Source organism: Prunus avium, chromosome 3 (genome assembly GCF_965620075.1).
Source record: "Prunus avium chromosome 3, drPruAviu1.hap1.1, whole genome shotgun sequence".
NCBI lineage: Eukaryota > Viridiplantae > Streptophyta > Magnoliopsida > Rosales > Rosaceae > Prunus > Prunus avium.
Window position 1 is genome coordinate 5,010,941 of NC_142286.1, and position 21,201 is coordinate 5,032,141.

At 35.6% G+C, this 21,201-nt stretch overlaps 2 protein-coding genes and 1 non-coding gene across 7 annotated transcripts; 1 reads left to right on the forward strand and 2 right to left on the reverse strand.

Annotated features, from left to right (window-relative positions):
- Positions 1–157: 157 nt before the first annotated feature.
- Positions 158–8,702, forward strand: CIP111 (Cam interacting protein 111). 5 transcript variants are annotated; one of them, XM_088250905.1, is made up of 12 exons: positions 159–632; positions 741–899; positions 1,411–2,261; positions 2,794–2,998; positions 3,971–4,181; positions 4,674–4,901; positions 5,019–5,158; positions 5,636–6,062; positions 6,234–6,314; positions 6,610–6,773; positions 6,851–7,034; positions 8,481–8,702. In XM_088250905.1, the coding sequence occupies exons 1-11, from the start codon at positions 357–359 to the stop codon at positions 6,989–6,991; spliced, it is 2,883 nt and encodes a 960-aa protein (XP_088107031.1). In that variant the 5' UTR covers positions 159–356; the 3' UTR covers positions 6,992–7,034; positions 8,481–8,702. The 5 variants fall into 5 exon arrangements, with proteins under 5 accessions (XP_021807882.2, XP_021807881.2, XP_021807883.2 ...); XM_021952192.2 differs by having other exon boundaries at positions 160–632; positions 6,583–6,773; XM_021952190.2 differs by having other exon boundaries at positions 158–632; positions 4,674–5,158; positions 6,583–6,773; positions 8,478–8,702.
- A 2,454-nt stretch (positions 8,703–11,156) lies between these two features.
- Positions 11,157–11,229, reverse strand: TRNAR-UCU (transfer RNA arginine (anticodon UCU)). The gene has a single exon. It is a non-coding gene; the product is annotated as a tRNA-Arg (tRNA).
- A 6,966-nt stretch (positions 11,230–18,195) lies between these two features.
- LOC110751683 (dehydration-responsive element-binding protein 3) lies at positions 18,196–19,371 on the reverse strand. Its single transcript, XM_021952185.2, has one exon. It carries the CDS (start codon positions 19,151–19,153, stop codon positions 18,416–18,418), a length of 738 nt encoding a protein of 245 aa, XP_021807877.1. The 5' UTR covers positions 19,154–19,371; the 3' UTR covers positions 18,196–18,415.
- Between the last annotated feature and the right edge of the window lie 1,830 nt (positions 19,372–21,201).

The window sequence follows — 21,201 nt, forward strand, 5'->3', positions numbered from 1 at the left end:
AGCCCAGCTCAAACCCAAATATTTCGGGCGGAGCTGGCCTAAAGACGAACCCTACCCTCATTGTAGCATTTCTGCCAAACCGGCCGTCATAATAAAAAAAGCCCAATCCGGATTCATCGGGTTTGATATTGCACAAGCCAAGTTCAACTCAATGTTCTAACTTGGCTTTTAATATACTTGGACGGGTTCGGATTCAACCGTCTCGAGCGCGCCGCTCTCAGTCTGAGTCTCTCTTCTTGCCTCTCTGTTTCTCTGTTGCTAACTCTTTTTTCTCTGTCAACTGAAACCATTTGTTTCTCATAGTCATAGCAGAGACCCCAAACCAAAACACCAACCTTGTGAGTATTGTATTACAGATGCCTTCTTCAAAGGGAAAGAAGCATTCAAAGACACAATCAAGGTTGTCGAATTCTGACAACTTTTCTTCACCTGTGTCACTTGATTTTGAAGCTACTGAAGAGATTCTTGCAAGCTCTCTTGAACTAGCTTCGGTTAAATACCCATCTCTGATTGGGAACTCTGCTTTCATTGGCCGAGTCACTGATGTTCAGGACGACTCCAAAAGCTGTAAAATTTGGCTTTCAGAGCCTTCCATGGTTGCCTCTTCCTTCACTCCTGGATCCATTGTATCGGTAAATTTCCACTTTTTCATATTCTCTTTGTTAAAAAAATCCGAAGTTTGTTTCTTGTTTTGTTGTTGGTTTAACTGTGTCATGTTTTTGCCCTCATTGGATTGATAGGTGTCTCTTCCTTGTTTGAAGAGTAGATTTTCAGATGGATTTCCTCTCAGCTCATTAGCAGATGAATCTGCCAGACGTTTTGGGGTTGATTCTTGTGGGGAGTTAACTAATGACGCAGGGAACTACTTTGCTCTTGCAACTATTTTTCCTTCTTCTAAGGTTTGAATGGCAACTGGGTTACTTTTTTTGCTCCCTTTATTTGATATGGCAATTGTGACAAATGGTTTTTCTAAGAACAAAAAAAAAAAAGCTCAGCAGATGAATTACCATGCAATAAAGCTTAAAACATATGGCATTAGTGTGCGTCTAAACTCTAAACAGTAAATACCCTTTCTCCGGTACTGGGTGACTACTAATATCCCAAAGGATGTTCCATATATGAACTTGTTTTTGTAAAAGGAAGAGGTCCTAACTTCACTTCTTTACTGTTTGAACTGTATTGTTGAATATTGAAATGGCATCCTGTAATCAGATCAAAAAATCTAATTATCAAATTCGTTGTGTGCAATTTGTTATGGAAACCTTTGTTGATTAAATAAATACGTTTTTTTTTATTGCCTTTGGCACTTTGGAGTTTGGATTTCTAATGGTTGATTCATTCGAATAAATTATTGTGTCACAACATTTGGGGTCTGCATTTTCTTTATTTTTATTCATGTCTTTATCTCAGGTTATAAATAACGGAGTGCGATTGTCTTCAAATCTTTCAAATACAATGGGTTGTCCTCCATCAGGCAGGGTCATATTCATCCACTCTGTACAAAATCAAGCCCAAGCTGGTCTTGTATGTGATACAAGAAAAGCACGTAGCACTAAAGTTAATTGCCTCTCAGTATACGGCTGCAAGGAGTTAGTTTTGGAGGTGCTTCATTCTAACAATAGATTAATTATGAACAATACCTCTGCCAATTTTTCTTATGAAAAATCTTACTATCGTTCTGAAAATGGAATGCTTGCATCCCCTAAGACACCATTGAATCAATCAAAGCTAAGTGTTTCTGATACCAGTCCAGTAACTTCACCACGGCGTGGGGAGTCAGTTGGAAATGTAACCATTCCCAATGAGTCATCTGTTAATTCTTTTGATATTGAAGAGGTCTTAGGGGATGACAGTGCAAAAAGACTTCTGCAGACATGTGCTACAACATGGTTGTATTCTCGCTGTCTACTTATTGGAAATTTTGTGACCATCCCTATGCTTTCACAGCTTTGTTTACTCCGAGTGATTGGTGCTAAAACTTTGTCAAAGAATAATGCTAATCATGATTTGCTAAATGAGGCTTCTGAACTAGTGGGCAGTGAAAATGATGCTTTACTAGTGAAGCGAGAAACGAAAGTATGTTTTCATATGTCATCAAACCCAGCATCTGAAACTCTGCAGAGAAGCAATCTATCTAGTGTGGAATGTAATGATTCTATAGCTGATACAGGAGATAACATTTCAAGATTGGCCGGTCTTTCTAAAGAATATGAAATTTTGAGGGACATCATAATTTCATCCTCTATGGACATTTTACCAAGGTATGTCATCTGAACCATTATTGTTTCTTAATAGTGTACCCGAAATTTGCATGTGATACTAAACTTCGGGCTTTCCACAATCATTTTTTGATTGAATCCTACAACTTCTGATTGTGGTATGAATATTCATTTGATGTAAAGGCCATTAACATGTAAGGTATAAGCTGTATGGTTAATTATAAGATATACTACTAATTACTTAGTGGTATGCTCCCCCATTCATGAAAAAGATACCTTTTTAAAGTTAGATGACTTGTCAATCTAAATGGAATTTGTCAATTACAAATGATGAAATATATAGAATTACCAAATAATAAGGCATTAAAATATCGTCTGATGCATACATTAAATGATTTGTCTATAGGAAATATAGCTGATCTTTGGAAATTTTTAAAAAAAATGTAATTCTTGTCTTCCAGGATCATACCAATTAACATGTTCACTTGGTGGTGGAAACATATGGTTTTGATGTGTTCATAAGTTGTGGCCATTCTTTTCTACAGTAATTCATGCATATATTTTTTTAAATTAGTTTTGGTTTAAAACCTACAAAGGGAGTGCTTCTTCATGGTCCTCCTGGTACGGGAAAGACTTCTTTGGCTCGATTATGTGCCCGTGATTCTGGCGTCAAATTTTTCTCTGTCAATGGACCTGAAGTTGTGAGCCAATACCATGGAGAAAGTGAGCAAGCTTTGCGTGAAGTTTTTGACTCAGCTAGCCAAGCTGCACCTTCTGTGGTTAGTTTTCTTCTCTGTTTCAATTTTCTTGCCTTTTATTTGAAGGTTTCATTTTCTGGTTAGAACTTAGAAGCATGTGGTGGTAGGCAAATCTCAATTATGTACTTTCATTCAGCAGGCAATACTGTTTTAATCCTTTTCATGTGCACTATTGATACTGGCCCAGGCCTTTAGTCATTGTGAACCCTGATGTGGTCTCTGTAGATAGCTCATTAGAAGTCTCAAATAAACATGGCACAGGTTTTCCTTGGAAATTGTCAGAGTTTACAGAAATCTTGAAATTAAGATTGTTAATCCATTGTGTGAAGTAAAAATTCTAGAGCATTATACAGAGGGAATTGACTACGCTGAAAATTGCATTAACTTGGGGTCCATTTTGTGGGATGTAGTGAAGACTACGCTGATTAATTTTGTATATCAAAGCCTAACACCCACTTACATACTCTCTACGTGCAAAATTGCCTAATAAAACTGAATCAAATGCCGCCTTATGCTTTAAAAATATAACTAAATACTGGAAAAGGTGCTCTCCTAGAATTATACCAAAGACCTTACAGCAAACAAGGGCTTGATTTATATAAAAAAAATATCATAATAACTTTAACTTTGAGGAAGTTTGATAAAATACGTACTAAAAGGAATTTTTGAATTTACAAGGTTTTAATTAATAAGCAATGTATGCAAGTAAAGGCCCTTTTGTGAGGCTTAAAGACAGAACTAAAATGTTAACATTTTTAACATTATTAGTCAACACTACAAGGTTAACTTTATAGTTAATACTGCAATGTTAACATTATTAGTTGGCAATAAAATGTTGACAGTTAAACTCTGTCATTTTAAAAGAGTGAATGTATATTTGTGGAACGTGGTTTAATTAATTTGATTATATTACCAAGCTATTGCCTTTGAGAGACTAGTTGATTCAGTATCACACATCTATACTTCATTTTCTCTAATGGGTTCTGTCCACAGTTATTCATTGATGAGCTTGATGCTATTGCACCTGCAAGGAAAGATGGAGGTGAAGCGCTATCTGAAAGAATAGTTAGTACACTGTCAAAGTTGATGGACGGGGACGGGGTTAATAGAACTGGAGTACTTGTAATATCTGCTACCAACAGGCTTGATAGCATTGATCCTGCACTCAGACGAACTGGAAGACTTGAGAAGGAAATTGAAATAGGTAATATGAAGTTTTTCGTCATGCTTATTTTGTAGTTATATCCAAAACCTTTCTGAATAGTTTCGGAGTTACACTTGCAAGAAAAAAAAAAGGTATCAATCTAATATGTTGGTCCGTTAGAGGTTTGACAAACTGAGGGGAATTGTGGTAGCCGTCATACTTATTATAGGTGCAGGTGCAGAGATAATAATTAGCCTAGTTTAAAATTATTATTTTTTCTGGTCAGATGGCTTGTTTAATTTGCATCATCTTTTTTTATTTATTTTAAAAAATATTGGTTTTTATTTTGTTTTCATGTTTTCATGTCCTTATCTTGGGGGTATTATGGCTATACATTTGTTATAAGTGTACTGAGTAATATCCCTGTGTTTCGAATAGTACTTGAATAAAGATTGTTCTGTTACACTGTCAATATATTTATACTGGTAGGCAGAGCTTGTTTCTTTTTTCAGATATGTCAATAATATCTTTCTTTTGAAAATTGACATTCAGGTGTGCCATCTCCCAACCAACGTTTGGAGATACTTAATGTTCTTGTCAGTGCGATGAAGCACTCTCTTTCAGATGAGCAAGTCCAACATCTTGCTATTGCTACACATGGTTTTGTAGGAGCTGATCTAGCTGCCCTTTGTAACGAGGCAGGCTTCAATTGTCTTAAGCGTTCTGCCAAATATAAATACTATCATGATTATTTGCACCAAACATCCATTTCTCATGAAGGTATTTCTAATGGTGTAATACTACCTGTTTGCTCAAAAGATACAACACACATATCAAGGGATTACTCAGATTCCACATCTTCATCTATCTCACATTTGGATTTGGATTTTTCTTCAGACATATCTGTGCATGTGAAGGGAACAAATGCAAATGGTGATAATTTTCTGAATGGCATAGAAGAAGAATGTGTCTTAAAAGTGGCTTTTGAAGATTTTGAAAAGGCCAGGATGAGAGTGGGGCCCAGTGCCATGCGAGAGGTAGGGTCAATACTTCCATGTTTACAGGCAGTCATTTTTGTTTAGTCTATGTTGTGTACCAAAGTTCCAGTATCCCTAAACTAGTTTAATTAAAGTTAAGGTTTCACTTTCTCTTTGTGGGCTCATCATACAATGGACAAGCACAGATCAAATGGCCAGCTATTTGAGTCCAACTGCTCTTTTAGAACTACAAGACAATAGGAGTTATTTATTTTTTCTCTTGTTGGATTGACAGTTCGAAGCGAGTACTTTTCTGAGTTCAAAATGTGAACTTTTCAGTGGTTTAATTATTTAATCATATCATGCGCCATGTTTTGGACTAACCATTTAATAATGATACCGGTGGCCACTGGTATCATAAATTATGTTGCCCTTTAGAATGTCACTTGGTAGGAAACTTTTCTATCGGCAGATATGAAGGAATGTTCTCACTGATATAAGTACTCTGACTCTTAATTTGTTGCTTTAAACTTCTAGGTAAAACTTGAGATTCCGAAGGTTAATTGGGAAGATGTTGGTGGTCAAAGGGAGGTCAAAAATCAGTTAATGGAAGCTGTAATATGGCCTCAAAAACACCAGGATGCATTCAAACAGATAGGGATTCGACCCCCAACAGGGGTTCTGATGTTTGGTCCTCCTGGATGCAGCAAAACCCTCATGGCTCGTGCTGTAGCTTCTGAAGCACGGCTGAATTTCCTTGCTGTGAAGGGTCCAGAACTTTTTAGCAAATGGGTTGGTGAATCTGAGAAGGCTGTGAAATCCCTGTTTGCAAAGGCAAGGGCTAATGCCCCAGCAATCATATTCTTTGATGAAATTGACAGTCTTGCTGCTATTCGTGGGAAGGAAAGTGATGGAGTTTCAGTTTCAGATAGGGTTATGAGTGAGCTGCTTGTTGAATTGGACGGTTAGTAACAGTTCTAAATGATTGGATCCACAGTAGCTTTTTCTCGTTGTTTATTTTTGTAAGGCTTTTTCTTAAACAATATGTGGGTTCTTTATTAGCCAGGATGCTCACTTAAAGCAATCATTATTTTTGCTATTGTATCTTTGACTTGATCAATACTGTTAAAATTAGGTTTGCATGCAAGAGTTGATGTCACTGTTATTGCTGCTACAAATAGGCCGGACAAGATCGATGGTGCCCTTCTAAGACCAGGTGCGACATCTCACACGCGCACACACACACACACACACTCTCTCTCTCTCTCTCTCTCTCTCTCTCTCTCTCTCTCTCTCTCTCTCTCTCTCTCTCACAAACACACACATACACATTTTCTGTACTCACCTTCACATTCACCCGTCTCATGAAAAACAACTGTTTCCTGTAACTTTTTAAACACAAGGTGGTTAAGTTTTCTACAAGCATCTTTCTATAGCTCCACAAACTTGTCAAACATTCCTAAGAATATATTACTTTTGAACAGGACGCTTTGACCGGCTGCTATATGTAGGACCCCCAAATGAGCCTGATCGGGAAGAGATATTTCATATTCATCTACGCAAGATTCCGTGCAGTTCTGATGTCAACATATATGAACTTGCTCATCTTTCAGAAGGCTGCACTGGCGCTGATATATCGTTAATCTGCAAAGAAGCAGCCTTTGCAGCTTTGGAGGTTTGATGGTTCCTAATTTTGTTGCATGAGTGTTTCTTTTCTTAATCTGATTAATTCATGATTATGCCTTCTATCAGGAGAGCCTTGACGCCTCAGAAGTAAAGATGCAACATTTTAAGACTGCAATTGAACAAGTGAAGCCAACAGAAACTCAGCTTTATCAAGAGCTATCAGAAAAATTTCAGAGACTTGTTAAGTCTAGCACAAACGAGAACTAAGCTATCTGGAGTTCTCGAGTGGATCTAGTATGTATTCCATATGGTAAGCCTTTCCTCTCTGTCTTACTCCATATTTTTGAAAACTGCTTGTTATTTTGGTGGATATGCTGTAAGTCAATAAATATACTCTACAACGTGTTCATATTATACTTATTGCACTTAAGCAACCCTGTTAAAGTTGTTTTTGAATTTTTAATCAGCCTGCAATAGGGCTATTCTTGTTGGATGCTTTTGAAGTATTGTGTGATTCTTGATCCTACTAAATGGTCCTGTATACTGTGGTCCACCATAGGAAATGATCTATTTTCAAATTTACCTTTTGTAGATTGTGAGCTATGTATGTAACAAGATAAAAATTCCAATAATGACAGGTCCTTGGGGAATAAAATCACTCGATCGTATCTGATGTTTAGATTGAAAATACTCACCATTCTGTATCCATTACATCATGATAGAGGGGACTGCAGTACTACTGATACAGAATTAGGTAGTTAGATTGGCAGGCCTGTGAGGATTGTTTGTGAAGTTGATTAAAACAATAATTGAAGTTTAGCTTTTCAAGTTTTGTTACTTCTAGATTGTTTAGCCTTCATAGTTTCCTTAAAATTAATTATCAGCCAGCATCAGCACAACACTTTCTTGAAATATGAATATTTGCTCCAATTAAGACATGTCTTGACTTGTATGGAATTGAAAGATCTTTGTCTATATGGAGAACTTGCTTTGTATGTTTACATTATCAATTAATAGTAAATATATATTTTAACCAGAAATGTAATTCTAGCATCCATTTCCACAGTGCAATATCTAAAATCAATATCATATGATTTTGTTGATTAGTGATATATGCAGCACAAGTTTGCTATATATTAAGAGATATTCTCATATACATTTGTAATAAGTGAGTTAGATTTTTGGCAGTGGGATTGTTGAAATACAATTACCAGTAGTAATTGTCTATAGCAACGATTTCGAATCATGACATTTTGACGTGATATTTTTCTCAAATGTTGGCAATACTGAAACTGTAAGCGATCTTGAAATTTTCATTCATGGGTTTTGGTGTTGTTATATAGGACTAACCAAATGAACACAAAATCCGGGTTGGACAAGTTAGTTTAATGCTAATCCAAGGTGGAACTGTTGTGAAGTTCTGTTTAGTAAAGAGCGATTGCAGAATTTCCACTTTTTCACTACTTTGCACACTATAGGAGTCATGTCCATAGATGATGTCTTAGGCCTTGGTGTCTGCTGTATGTTTCTCTACATCCAGTATCAACGTGAAATTTGGACACGTGAAATGGGTACGATATGTCATGGCATGATCTTGTACAGGTTACAGAAGGCCTTGCAGTTTTAGGATTTGCCTAAAATATATGAGCCCTAAAATCTTTCCTGTAGATTTTGCTCATCTGTATGTGTACATACATATATCTCTTTATTGTGAAATCCACTGGCTGAATGTTTTTTATTTACAATGTTGAAGCAGGTATAAAAGCTATGAGAATTGTTTTTGCCTTTTGTCTCTCAGGGGAAGGTGAAGCCTTGGAGATCCCTCTTCCTCCTCAGGTTCAGTACCAGAACCACCTTGGAATGATACATATAGCCCAGACTAGATACATGCAAATGATTATATGATTTTGTGGAAGTTTGAAATATGGTCACAAAAGTTGCTTATGTTTATATTTAAGACTCCCTTCTTTTGGGTCCACCATTCTTGCATCCTATTCTATGGCTGCATGTGTTTGTGTATAAAAACACATGTAGCTCCATCACCATGACATCACTTGACAAAGATTCTCCAAACAATGAAAAATAAAAAATAAAAATAAGAGTGCATAAAAACATATTGATAGGATCACCATATCGCAATCTTTTCTACTCATGACACAAATTATGAAGCGACTGCTTTGTATTTCACTCACATGCACAGTTAGCAAAAGGGTCATCCAACTATGTTTTCCCAAAAGAACATGCATGTTTGCTTGTGTACCTTACTAGCTTTCCGCTAATAGTGGGCAAGCTTCTTTTGTAGCTTTCTATTATTTACACTCTAAAGAGAAAAACGAGAAGAAAAATAATAACGAAAACGAACCTAGCGAAACAAAACAAAAGGGTCATGATCATGAAACAAAATTAGGTATACACGAATCATCAAAATCTATGTCGACCTCAACTCATACTACGAGCCGTCCTATATTTGAATTTTCGCAAGTTCTGAAACACACAGATATCAGTTTCTCTTGAAAAATAACCTATGTCCTCATAGAAAGGTACTTTTCTATCACACGATTGAGTACGCAACACAATTAGAATAAGCAAAATAGAATAAAATCATATGGGTCGTTGCAGAAAGGGGTCACTTTCCACAGATCAAATTCCAGATAAGTAACTTAGCCAATCTGGCCACAATTACTCACATTTTGCATAAACCATACATCATGTTGACAAGAAAACCTGATCTGTCTCCAAGTAATTAACAACTCAGAGGCGTGGCACTTATTCTACATCATATATAAAATAAAACAACCAGAGAAAGAAGAAATGAGAGTTTGAACGCATGATATTACACCTCACCAAACTTCTGAAACATGCATGAAATGGACAAGTCCGCTTCTTTCTCGTGGTTATTATCCAATAAGATTTGGTTGAAGTTTCAATTATTGTGATCATGACTGCTTTCTACTAATCATGTGTGTCTATATATTGACAAGAAAATAAAATCGAAAGAAAAAAAAGGCACCTTTCACTCGAGAATCATGTGAGGAGTGAGAACTGACATGTAAAAATATCTACAACAGTATGAAAGCATGACCATGACATAACTTATTGGAAGTGATTGTTTTTCAAAAGATTCATAAATAGTGATCAAATCTGATTGTGGACTTTTGAATTTAATTATATGGTTTTTTTCTTCTTCTATTGAAAAAAACCATATAATTAAATTCAAGGGTTTGCAGCCTTATCTTGCCAAAGAGGGCTCAAGGAGATGTATATAGAACTAATGGTTGGTGCGTGCTATTTATATTTTGAACACAATCAACACTCATCAAAGTGTGTTTCTAATATGGATAATGGCAAAGTCCTCTAAGCCACTTAGGCTGCAAACCCTTGTAGGACACCTGATTTTGAACAAGCGTATCTTATTTTTATAATAAAAATCTTATGGAATGAGCTTTCACTAGTTTACTTACTAGTCCTACTTTGTTGTTATACTCAATGTACTCTTTCTTTTGGATCACTCTATGGAGACGGTGTGTAGAACAAGGCATAATTAACCTAAAAAATTTCTAAGAAAAATAATCTAGACACGATCGATACAGTAAAGATTTAGGGTTTAGCATCACCTAACACAACCATGAAAGTCAATTACTCCATCTCAATTAACACAATAAAAAACGTGTTGGGTTCATATCACAGACAAGTAATATAGTTTTGACACGAAATTCTTATAAGCTAACATTGTATGAAGAGAATGTCTTCTCTTTTCATTTTCTTTTCTATTTCTTGATTTATTTATTTTTTTACATGAATCCTTATTCATTTGATAGCTTTTTCTTTTTAACTTTTTATTTATTTATTTATATAGCAGGCATATATTAAGTGGAATCATATTATTAGGAATTAATGTATATTTCTTTTAAATGTTGAAAGATATCTTAAATTCCGTTTCCGTTGATCAAATAAAAATAATGTTTGTAACATCATATAATTAATAAACAAATTAAATAATTGTCAAGTCATTTGATACGATGACCCAAGGCGAACGTAAAATAACACAAGAAAATTCATACCTTTTGAAAAATGATTTTGTTTGTGAGTTTAATAGACTACATTATCTCTTATTTAAAGCATATAATTCAAATAGAAATTTACACATATCATATATAAAAAGAGAAAAAAAAGGTTAAAACCACCATGGATGTTGTCAATTTTGTTTGGTTCATAAAGTTTAAAGCTTGACTAGGATTTGGTTTGGACATGATATTTCTGTAAGCTTAGGATATGGATTCAGTTCTTCCCTCTGTTTTCATGTTCTCCCGGAACCCATTAAGAAAAGAGGTTGATTGAAAATGAAGTTTCTGGAAAATAAAATAAATAATAAAAAATGGAAGCATAAATTGATGCATAGAAAAAAAACAAAAGGGGAAAAAGAAAAAGAAAGCACGCCCAGTGGGACTCGAACCCACAATCGCTTGATTAGAAGTCAAGCGCCTTATCCATTAGGCCATGGGCGCTGGTTGTTATCTACCGTTTTCGTTTCATACTTAAACGAATTTGTACGACACAATAAATTACTAGTTTTAGATGATAATACTAATAATAAATGGTAATTATAATCGTCCAAACTGCATGTATAGTCCAGTCATGAATCTTCTCGTGATGTCTTTTCAATCATTTTGCAGAATGAAATGTTTTGTGGCAAGACAGCTTTGAGAATATAATATTTTGTGCGTGATCTAAAGATTTTCCTCATCCAATTATTTATGAACTTATGCAGAAACAAACAAGTGGAGCAAAGATAAGGTATCCAATGATAATTTTCTGAAAGAGGAAGGGCGGTGTAGTGGCAACCTCATTGCAACATGACGACTTTCAATATGTCAACAATCATCAAGAGAAACGATGCAATGCATGCATTGGAAAAGTTCTATATTCCTTTTACGCACTCACAAAATTAGCAACATGTAAGATTGATTAATTAAGAGTACAGTTCAACTTATATTTAGAAAAATAAAATGTCATTCGTGAGTCGTCGTTATAATGTTAGAGCATCCACAGTGGGGGGTGTATTTTCAGGGGTGTAAAGCCACTTTTACATCCCCTTTACACCTCCGTGGGTTGTAAATGTGATTTTTGCTCCAGTGGAGAAAGATGTAAATCCAAATATGTATATTCAATTTTTTTGAATTAATTCATTTTTGTGTTATTTTTTTTTATGTTTTAATTTTTTAAAATTAATTTTCTGTGTGTTAAGTTAGGTTTATTTTTCCAAATAAATGGACCTAAAAAAATTTATATTTGGAGAACATATGATTTTATGACAAAATAGGTGGGTATAAACTGGTGGCCTTTCATTTTGAATGAAAAACCATCTCCACCATTGAATTTGGAGCCGTTGGCCTATCCTTGCAAAAGTCCTATTTTTTGACATTTTGTATATACAAAATCTCTCAACTTTGAGTGTGCTGGCATCAGCCGTGCAACTCAAAAAAACAAAAGTGGCGAGTTGTGTTCACTTGCGCGTGAGGAGAGAGTAAGTCAGTAAATATTGAAGCATTTCTCTTTCTTCTCTCTTACTTTCTCTGACGTGGGGCCCGCTTCTTGGATGTAAAAATAGATGTAAACTTCCATCTAATTTTCCATCTCACGGTGGCTGTGTAAATTTGCAGCAGGATACACCCTTCCATTGCAGTTCATTCCGGTCAAATGAGGTCTAAATATGCTATACATACCCATATACACCCTCCCATTGTGTATGCTCTTAAGGCTAAAAATAGTTAATTTTGATAGCAATTAAAATTCTCGTGATGAACTGTTCATTTAGAGATACATACGGATAACTAATCAAACGAGGTATAGCGAAGTTTCGTTAATCACATCGAGGTAAATAAATGATGCATGCACCTAAATATTGTTCATCATTAACTTGAATTCCATCACATATTCTACATGTATTAACAAATCTTCATGGTAATGAGAGGAAAACGTAGGCTAGTTTGAGCTACTGGAATGACATTGATTAGAGCATTATACCCACCAAATCATCGACATTATGCTGAGATCATTATGCAAACTGAGCTTTATATCCAATTGATTCGGAGTGAACTACCAGTGGGACAGTCCGCCATGATGAAACAGCTAATTGGGTTGACTATATATCAGCAATAATATAAAATTTCATATTTATGTGATTACGAATCTCTCCCACTTCCAAGAAGATTTTTGGTGGAAGAAGAGGGGGGTCCGGTAATTAATCATATTGCTGACCATATGGCCATCACAGTGGGTTCAACTTCATTCAATTTGAGGAATGGGATGTTGCTCTCTCTTGGACTCTTTTGTTGTCAAAGTTAAAAACAAGAGGGGGGTTTTTCCACACACCTTGCCTAATACCATGGGAGGTATGAATTTGAGGCCACTGATCTACAAGAAAATACCTTTTTTAACTGAGTTAGATCCGTTGACACTCTATCTCTGATATTGAGTTGGAACAAACTATTCCAACATATTTACGACGAAAGTTCAACTCGCTTTGATACTATGTAACTTTTTAATACTGAAAATAAAGATATACCGTACACAAAGAGAAATAAAATAAAAGAACTAGCGTAGTTTAATCACCAAGGCCTAGGTTCATAGCGTACGTACATAGAATGCAAGGCACTCTTGATATTCAAGATAGAGGCACACCGCGGCCAGTCATCCGTCTCCAATCGATCGATCACCAGACACTGAAGCTCACGGGCCAATCGTCCACCGTCATGGGCTAATTAATTCAGGGAAATTAATCAAGTAATTTATATGATAACTAAATGTAATTGGCTGCTATAATCATGGATCTAGCCTTGTGCTCGGAGTAGTCTAGCTTATATAATATACCATGGTCCATGGTCATTGTTATTAGTATTACAAATTGAGAGATTTCACATACACTTCGACACCGAGTCTCAATGGATAATATTTTACAAGATGTCAAAAACGTTACAATAAAAATCATTAGTAAAACAAATACATAAGAAAACACAACTAGCTCTTTGGTCTAGGGTTATTTCTTTGTTTAATGTTGAAAGATATATTTGAATCCCAATTTGCCATTGACTAAAACAAAATTCACACAAACTGTTTTTTATGACGGAAATTGTTATTATTAGACTCCAAAATAGTCACTATGCAATTCTTCCTTTTTTTTTTCACTAACCCTCCATTTGGATGAAGGAATTAAAAATTACATAAAATCCTAAAATGACGGAATTTAGATTTTCATCATTTCAATTTCTGGCAATTGAAGATTTCAGTGTTTGGTTTATGTATGTCGAATTTTGTAAATGACATAATTTTATAAAAAGTAATATGCATATTATGAAATGACGCTTATTTTGGTGGAAATTAAACTCAGGAATTTGATGCCCTAATTTCCACATTTTTTTCTGCTCGTCATTTAATAAAGGCTTATTGTATGGATATGCCCTCTGTGCTTTCAAAATAGTCTTAGATTACCACATGTTCTTTGAAATGTCTCAATATATCACATATACTTTCATTAAGTGTCTCACGTAAGCGATTCCGTTAGATTTGAGAAAAGTTATGTTAGTTGATGTGACCCCCACTTCTTTTCAATCTCTTAATAAGGGAGATGAAGGGTTAGTCAGGTTGAGAAAAAGGGGAATTTGGGAGAAGAATGTTAGGTTGAGGGAATTTCATATTTCGGGAATTGCTGAAAGAAGGGCTCGAATATTTGAATAAGGAGGAAGGCTACTTTTTCTCTGTGAATACTGATTAAGTTAGTGTGTTGGGTTATCAAGGTATGGGGTTGTGTTGGGTTATTTGGGAAGGGGGTCGCACGATTTACTCGAGAATCTTTGAAAACTGTTTGGCGTTGGACTTTAAGGTGGAGGTTCAAATTTGGGAGAAAATGAGGAAGTTGATTTGGGGTTTTCAGATTTGGGAGAAGAAGGAATATGGTTCATTCCACTTGAAAGAAGGGCTCGAATCTTTGAATAGGGTTCATTGCACTTGAAAGCTATTTCTTCTCTGTGTGAATACTGACTGAATTGAAGAAGACATGGAAATTGAAGAAGACTGTGTGAATACTGACTACTTTTTCTCCCAAATTTCCCCTTTTCTCAACCTGACTAACCCTTACTCTCCTTTGTTAAGATTGAAAAAAAGTGGAGGCCACATCAGCTAACGAAACTTCTCTCAAATTTGACAGAATCGCTTACGTGAGACACTTAATGAAAGTATAGGTGGTATATTGAGACATTTCAAAGAACATGTAGTAATCTGAGACTATTTTGAAAGCACAAGGGGCATATCCATAAATAAGCCTTTATTCCGCACTTAAGTTGTCAAACAAAGGAATTGTCAATTTCTTCTCTTAATTCTTGACTTTTAGCTAAGTTCCGAGTTATTTTCACGAAGTGTAAATTTTAGGAGTTCATGATACTATTTCAGAGTGCTAATTTAAAAAAAAAAAAAGTCAAATAATAAGACAATTTCTTGATTATGGCCAAATAGGACATAAAATATCTATCAACAACAAACGCTAATTAGCCAAAATCAGGAAGAACACCATGTTTGGATTATATTAACCTACCTAATTAATAAGTAGTTAAAGCATAAATAACAAAATTATGGAAAATAAGATTCAAGGACAAGAAAGGAGATACAAGACCCCCACTTTTCTATTTTTATTTTTATTAGTTTTTATTGGGAATACAAAATCCCTTAAAATACATAAACTTTTATTTAACTATGTAAGTACATAAGCATGCGTTTTATTTATTATGGAAAACCTTATTACAAAATCATCAACTATGGCATTAAGAATTGACCGATCAACAAGTCCTTGTTATATATTAATGAAAGACTTGGTGAGCTGTGACTATATGGTCCTGTTGTTAATAATGAACGAAAAGCAGAAAAATATCTTTTCTTTTAGAGTTTTGACAATTTCATGTCATTTTCTTTTGTCCCCAACGAAATATCTTTTTCGCACCTAAATTGTCTAAGGATGCCTTGCTGTCCCCCAAAAGTAAACTTCGAGATTGACAGATGATCTATCGATTTAGGTTTTTTAGGTGTCGTGTGTGGTTATGAACGTATCATTGTGACTACTTTAATTTCTTTTTTATATAAATTTGGTTGTAATTTTCTTTTAAATATAAACTAAGCATGAGCTCTTAATTCACTCCCGCAATGAATTTCTTCAAGAAAATCATCCTTAAAACAACAAAATTCTTTGAGAAACGACAAATTAAAGAAGACACTATTGGAAAATGACAATAAACCTAAAATTAAAATAGTTTAAGATCTTATACATATACTCACAGGTGCTAATAAACAATAAATTGTGTAACCTAAAATGGAAGTTGTACCAACCAATTCTAGTTATATAGTTAAATAAATTTTCCATTGGAGCGAGAAGATGTTCTAAGATTGAATTCGTCCTCCCTGTACTTAAATATTAAAAAATAAAATAAAATAAAGTTTCATTACGTGACCATTTGTGCTGAGTCCCTAACAAAGTGTATGTCAGCTTGGTGACAAAATGCACCCTTAATTTATTTCAAATTCAAAATTTAAAATCGTTTGACTTTTTTTCACTAATTTTGTTGATGCACATAAATGGTCAAATACTTTTGGACTCAACTTAGTGATGATGTCACCTTCTGCACTGCATGCTCTTCGGTAGGGTGGATTGGCTGCGAAACAAAGAACGAGCAGTGAATCCTTGGGCACAAGTGTGGTACCGGCCGAAGGCTCTCCATTGCTTAAGTTAATGTCAAGTACAAAGTGAATAGTAATCTGAACATAGTAATGACTAAGTAGCCGAATGTCACAATTACCTCGTTTTGAGAACTTGTGCTCTTATTTATAGATTTTATGATACGTGCATCTTGGGTGAGATTTCGATGTGGGATTGTAGGCATTGCCTAAAGAGGCGTCACGTGTCCTTGTGAGAAATCTCTAATGAAGCGTGGTCTTTACCCACCTTGCCGAAGGCTCACAACTTGTCAATGGTACTTTGTGGGACGTAATAGATTGCCAGGTTTAGTGAGTCCTTCTTCTGGGTCCCTTGTTCTACGTCTCATTCTCTAATTGACCAGTCAAATATGGTATAAACAAATTTTATATTAATCCCGCACTTATTTTTAGTTATATATTTACATCCTGCTCGAATAACCTTCCAAATAAAACATAAAAATAAAAATAAAAACATGAAAGGGAAAACTCAAAGGTCATATATGTACAGAGAACAGGCTCCGTATACATTTTTTGACGGCTTATTCATGGTTAAAAAAGCATTAGCGTTCTGTTTTTTCTCCCGGAAAATTCTTTCCATTACAATCCAAATAATATTGTCACATATCTTCTGGCCCCACCCCACCCAAAAAAAAGTTGCAACATATTCAAATTATTTCTGTCGCATGCTTGTCCTCATAATGCAGAAGTCACTCAAATCATTTTCAATGTGCACAACGGTACATTTGTAGTTGTATGTGATGACAATGCATACTTCGAAACCTTCCAGCGGTACATTTTCCAATTTGTCTAAATTAGAGTCATCATATTAGTCCATAATTGCAGGCCAAAAGAAACAAATCAGCAGTAAATACGAGTGCAAATTTCAAAATAAAGTTGAAAAGGAAATGAGTGGAAGGAGAAAAGTTTTGTTTAGGTCGGATGCGGTATGCCCAACTATTTATATGTAATGTATGAAACTAACTGAATAAAGTTGTGAATAGTAATTTTTGGGTGTTCTGGGTACAACACGTGGTTGGTGTACCATCCAATAGACTGAGGACATATGAAATATTTTCAAATGCAGTCCGTCACATGTCATAAAAAGAAATGCAGTAAGTTGGACAATAATTCCACATACATGTTTATTGGATGGTACACCAACCACGTGGTGTACCCGGAACATATAAAAATTTATCGGATGTACCGACCTATTACATGTAACGTATGAAATTAACTATAAATGTTGAATTTCGTCTACATACTTGTCAAAACTCGGCACATCTGCAATAAAAACATGCACACAAGTCCATGGTAGGGCAGAGAAATGATCGCATTGGTGGTTAATGATAACTATCATGATTATGGCGGTGATTGCAGCTAACTATAGCAATTATTTATAACTTAGGGATAGGACTGACTTTTACATATCTGATTTATAAGCAATGTTCACTGTGAAAAGAATATGACATGCATGTGCTAGATCTTCCTTTCGAAAGTTACAATATTCACCACTCATGGAAACTACAAATAAATCGGTGGAGTATTCCCGACGCTGGTGGTGGAAGTACCAAATCTTCTCCTAAGCTTTTGTTCATTAAAAAAAAACTACAAATAAACCAGTACCGATTAAGTTAATTTGAAGATCATATGATGCATAAAATGCAATCCAAAAACCTACATCAAATAATTAATTTTTCTGCATCATAGAAAAATTAAATAAAGAGAAACATAGCTAGCATCAAATTGTGTGAATTATATTACAGTGACAGTTGTGATGAGTTAGCAAAAGTAGCGAAACAACTTGCGGAATGAATCATATAGGACCATCACCAGTAGTCTTCTAAAGATGAAAAAGAAAAAGAAAACTTAAAAAAGCTATCTACACCAATTAAGTCATTTGAATAATACCCCCACGCTACTAGAACCTTCAAAGTTGCTTGGAATTAAGTTTTCTCAGCTGCCAATATCCGATGAGAAAAAACCCCACAAATTAAATTCAACCTCCTCAAGCCCCATTGATGGATACACCCACCCATCCTCCGAGTCATTCACCAATATGAACTCGTTCCTCGACTCGGGCGAGTCGAAACTGCCCTCTATGTTGGGTAACTCCACAATCTCCCCTAGCTCCTCTGATTCTGAACCCTCTGACTGTGACACCAATAATGAGGAAGACGAGGACGACGAGGATGATGACGTGGAAGTTAAATGAACCATGGCTGCCGCTTTAGTCGCGGCAGCCTGGACGTCCTGAGGCTTAAGGGACACCGGTCGGGGCAATAACTGGGCCAGTTCGGGGAAATTCAGAATGGCCGAGTTGCCCTTAATGCTGAGGGCAGCCACGTCATGAGCACGGGCGGCCATCTCAGGAGTTGAAAATGTGCCGAGCCAGATGCGTGACTTCTTGCGAGGTTCGCGAATTTCTGACACCCATTTGCCCCAACTGCGCATGCGAACTCCTCGGTAAACTGGGTGTTTGCTGCTGCTGCTGCTGTCATCGTCTCTCTTTCTTTTGAGTGCTACTTGGTGTTGCTGCTGATGCTGTGAGGAAGCTTTGTGTGTTTTGGTCTTGAGTGAGTTTGAGGGTGAAGTGGGATGAGTTTGCAACAACCTAGATGATGAAGATGGTGAGCTTTGAGATGAGTTGCTGGTGCTTTGAGCTAATTCTGAATTGTTGGGTTCTGCTGCCATTGCTACCCAGTTGATGTATAATTGTGTACAAAAAAATGTAGCGCACAATGTATTTGTATTGATGATATACAATTTTATATATAAGAAAAGTAAATTCAGAGAGAGAGAGAGAGTTTTGGAGAGAGAGAGAGAGTTTTGGAGAGAGAGAGAATGGGAATTATGAGAAGGAGAGAAATGAGAGTGGGGTTTTGTAGGGAATTGGATAGGGAATGGGGTTACACGCTCCTTCACATTGACCCTTAACCTACCATACCATTGTCAATTTCACTAGCTATAACAATGACAAAAACCCACTAACAATTTCATTTGAAATATGTTTTTTTTTCTTCTCTCTTTTACATTATTCCGGCTTGTAAATTAAGCGTGTAAGAACATTCACCCCTGCATGATGTGAGAAAGAAAACGCTTAGTAATGCTTCTAATAAAAAACATAAGAGAGAGAAAATTTAAAAAAGAAAGATAAGTAAGAGAGAGAGAGAGAGAGAGAGGGTACAAAACTAAGTGGTAGGCTAGGAATGGGTCATGTGCAGTACGTGGAGGGTCCCAAACACCACACCATTGCTATACAACGTTCGATTGAATTTTCTGCAAACATCATTTGTCCACGTCTCTCTCTCTCTCTCTCTCTCTCTCTCTATCTCATCGTTTGTCCGTTTACGTTCCTTTTGTCCGTTGCCTTGTTCAAAGCCCCGTTCCCACTTTAATTATTATTACATTATGAAAGAGTATCGTACCTCATCACCAATAAGCACATGACAAAGCCTTATTGACCACATCTTTTTTTCCTTTCTTTCTCTTTGGGTTCGGTATATTCCCTTTATAGTTGCACTGGAATAAATCAGTACTTACCAAGGTACAAGTTCCCAGAACATTAATTTGTATTAGGTTTGGAATTTTGTTTAGGGCAAGAAACTAAGATCAATTTCATAACTTGAGCAAGTTCTTAGTAGACAACAATTTTTACCTACTAATCCACCTGTCTTCCTTCTGTCATTGCGACCATGATGGCATGTGCAATGCGAATTTTGAAAAGCAATCACTTATTCATATATCCAGTCAAACTTTGCAATCGGATTTATTTATTAAAAAGAAATTACACAATGTACTTCTTATTTGTACATGAATAAATCTTATTTTGGAATTATCTTTATTGATTGCTTGACTTTGTTACGTTTTCGGATGCTTCCGAAAGGTATGCATACTCATCAAATAGTGATTGGCAGGCAGGAAAGTAGCAGTTTCTACTTCCAGTGAAAGAGACAAGTACTTTTCTTTCTTTTTGTACTTCTTTTTCCCTTGTCTTATAAATTTCTTAACATATGGTAAATTTTAAATGAAAGTATCACTGGCTGATGTGGTGATACGATATCATTTTATAATTTCTCGAGCAATTGGTAGCTACAAAACACCAAGACATTTGATTAATTTTAAGATTTTGACACCACCAGAATTTTTATTTTATTTTGTTCATAATTTGCTCGAAATAATAACACAAGAACAAGTACATATGTATCATGTATGTATGTATTTATGCATATATATATATATATATATATATAGAGAGAGAGAGAGAGAGAGAGAGAGAGAGAGCTTCCATTGAGAGATTACTCAAATAAGTTATTTGAGGGACATCCTTGTAGGCACTGGCGGACCCAGAATTTTTTTAGCGAATGTGCAATTTTGAAAGGCTAAAAGCTTTATTTAAAATATATAAAAAAAAAAAACAGGAGGGAAATCACGTGTGTTTCTTCAATATTTTCTTTCTTTCTATTATTAAAAGAAAAGGATGTGATAATTAAGTCATGTTCTTTCATTATAAAAATAATTTGCCGAGGAAATTAAAGAAAAGGTGTGGCTGCGTTTGGGAAAAGCAGCTGAATTGCCTTGAGAAAGAATTCCATGATTGAAAACTATCTTCACCCATGATTAATTTAAACCACCGGTTGGACAATTTGTTTTGCATTGTGATGGTGTTGTTGGGAGGAATAGTAGGCGAAGAGGAGTTCGCGGTTTGGTTCGTGATTGCCATGGCAAGTTTTGTTAGGGTT

Coding starts and splice junctions, on each gene's coding strand:
- LOC110751683 (XM_021952185.2), bottom strand. CDS start 19,153: ATGGCAGCAGAACCCAACAATTCAGAATTAGCTCAAAGCACCAGCAAC.
- CIP111 (XM_021952190.2), top strand. CDS start 357: ATGCCTTCTTCAAAGGGAAAGAAGCATTCAAAGACACAATCAAGGTTG. Junction 900..1,410: donor CTATTTTTCCTTCTTCTAAG/GTTTGAATGGCA, acceptor TCTTTATCTCAG/GTTATAAATAACGGAGTGCG. Junction 6,063..6,233: donor GCTGCTTGTTGAATTGGACG/GTTAGTAACAGT, acceptor TGTTAAAATTAG/GTTTGCATGCAAGAGTTGAT.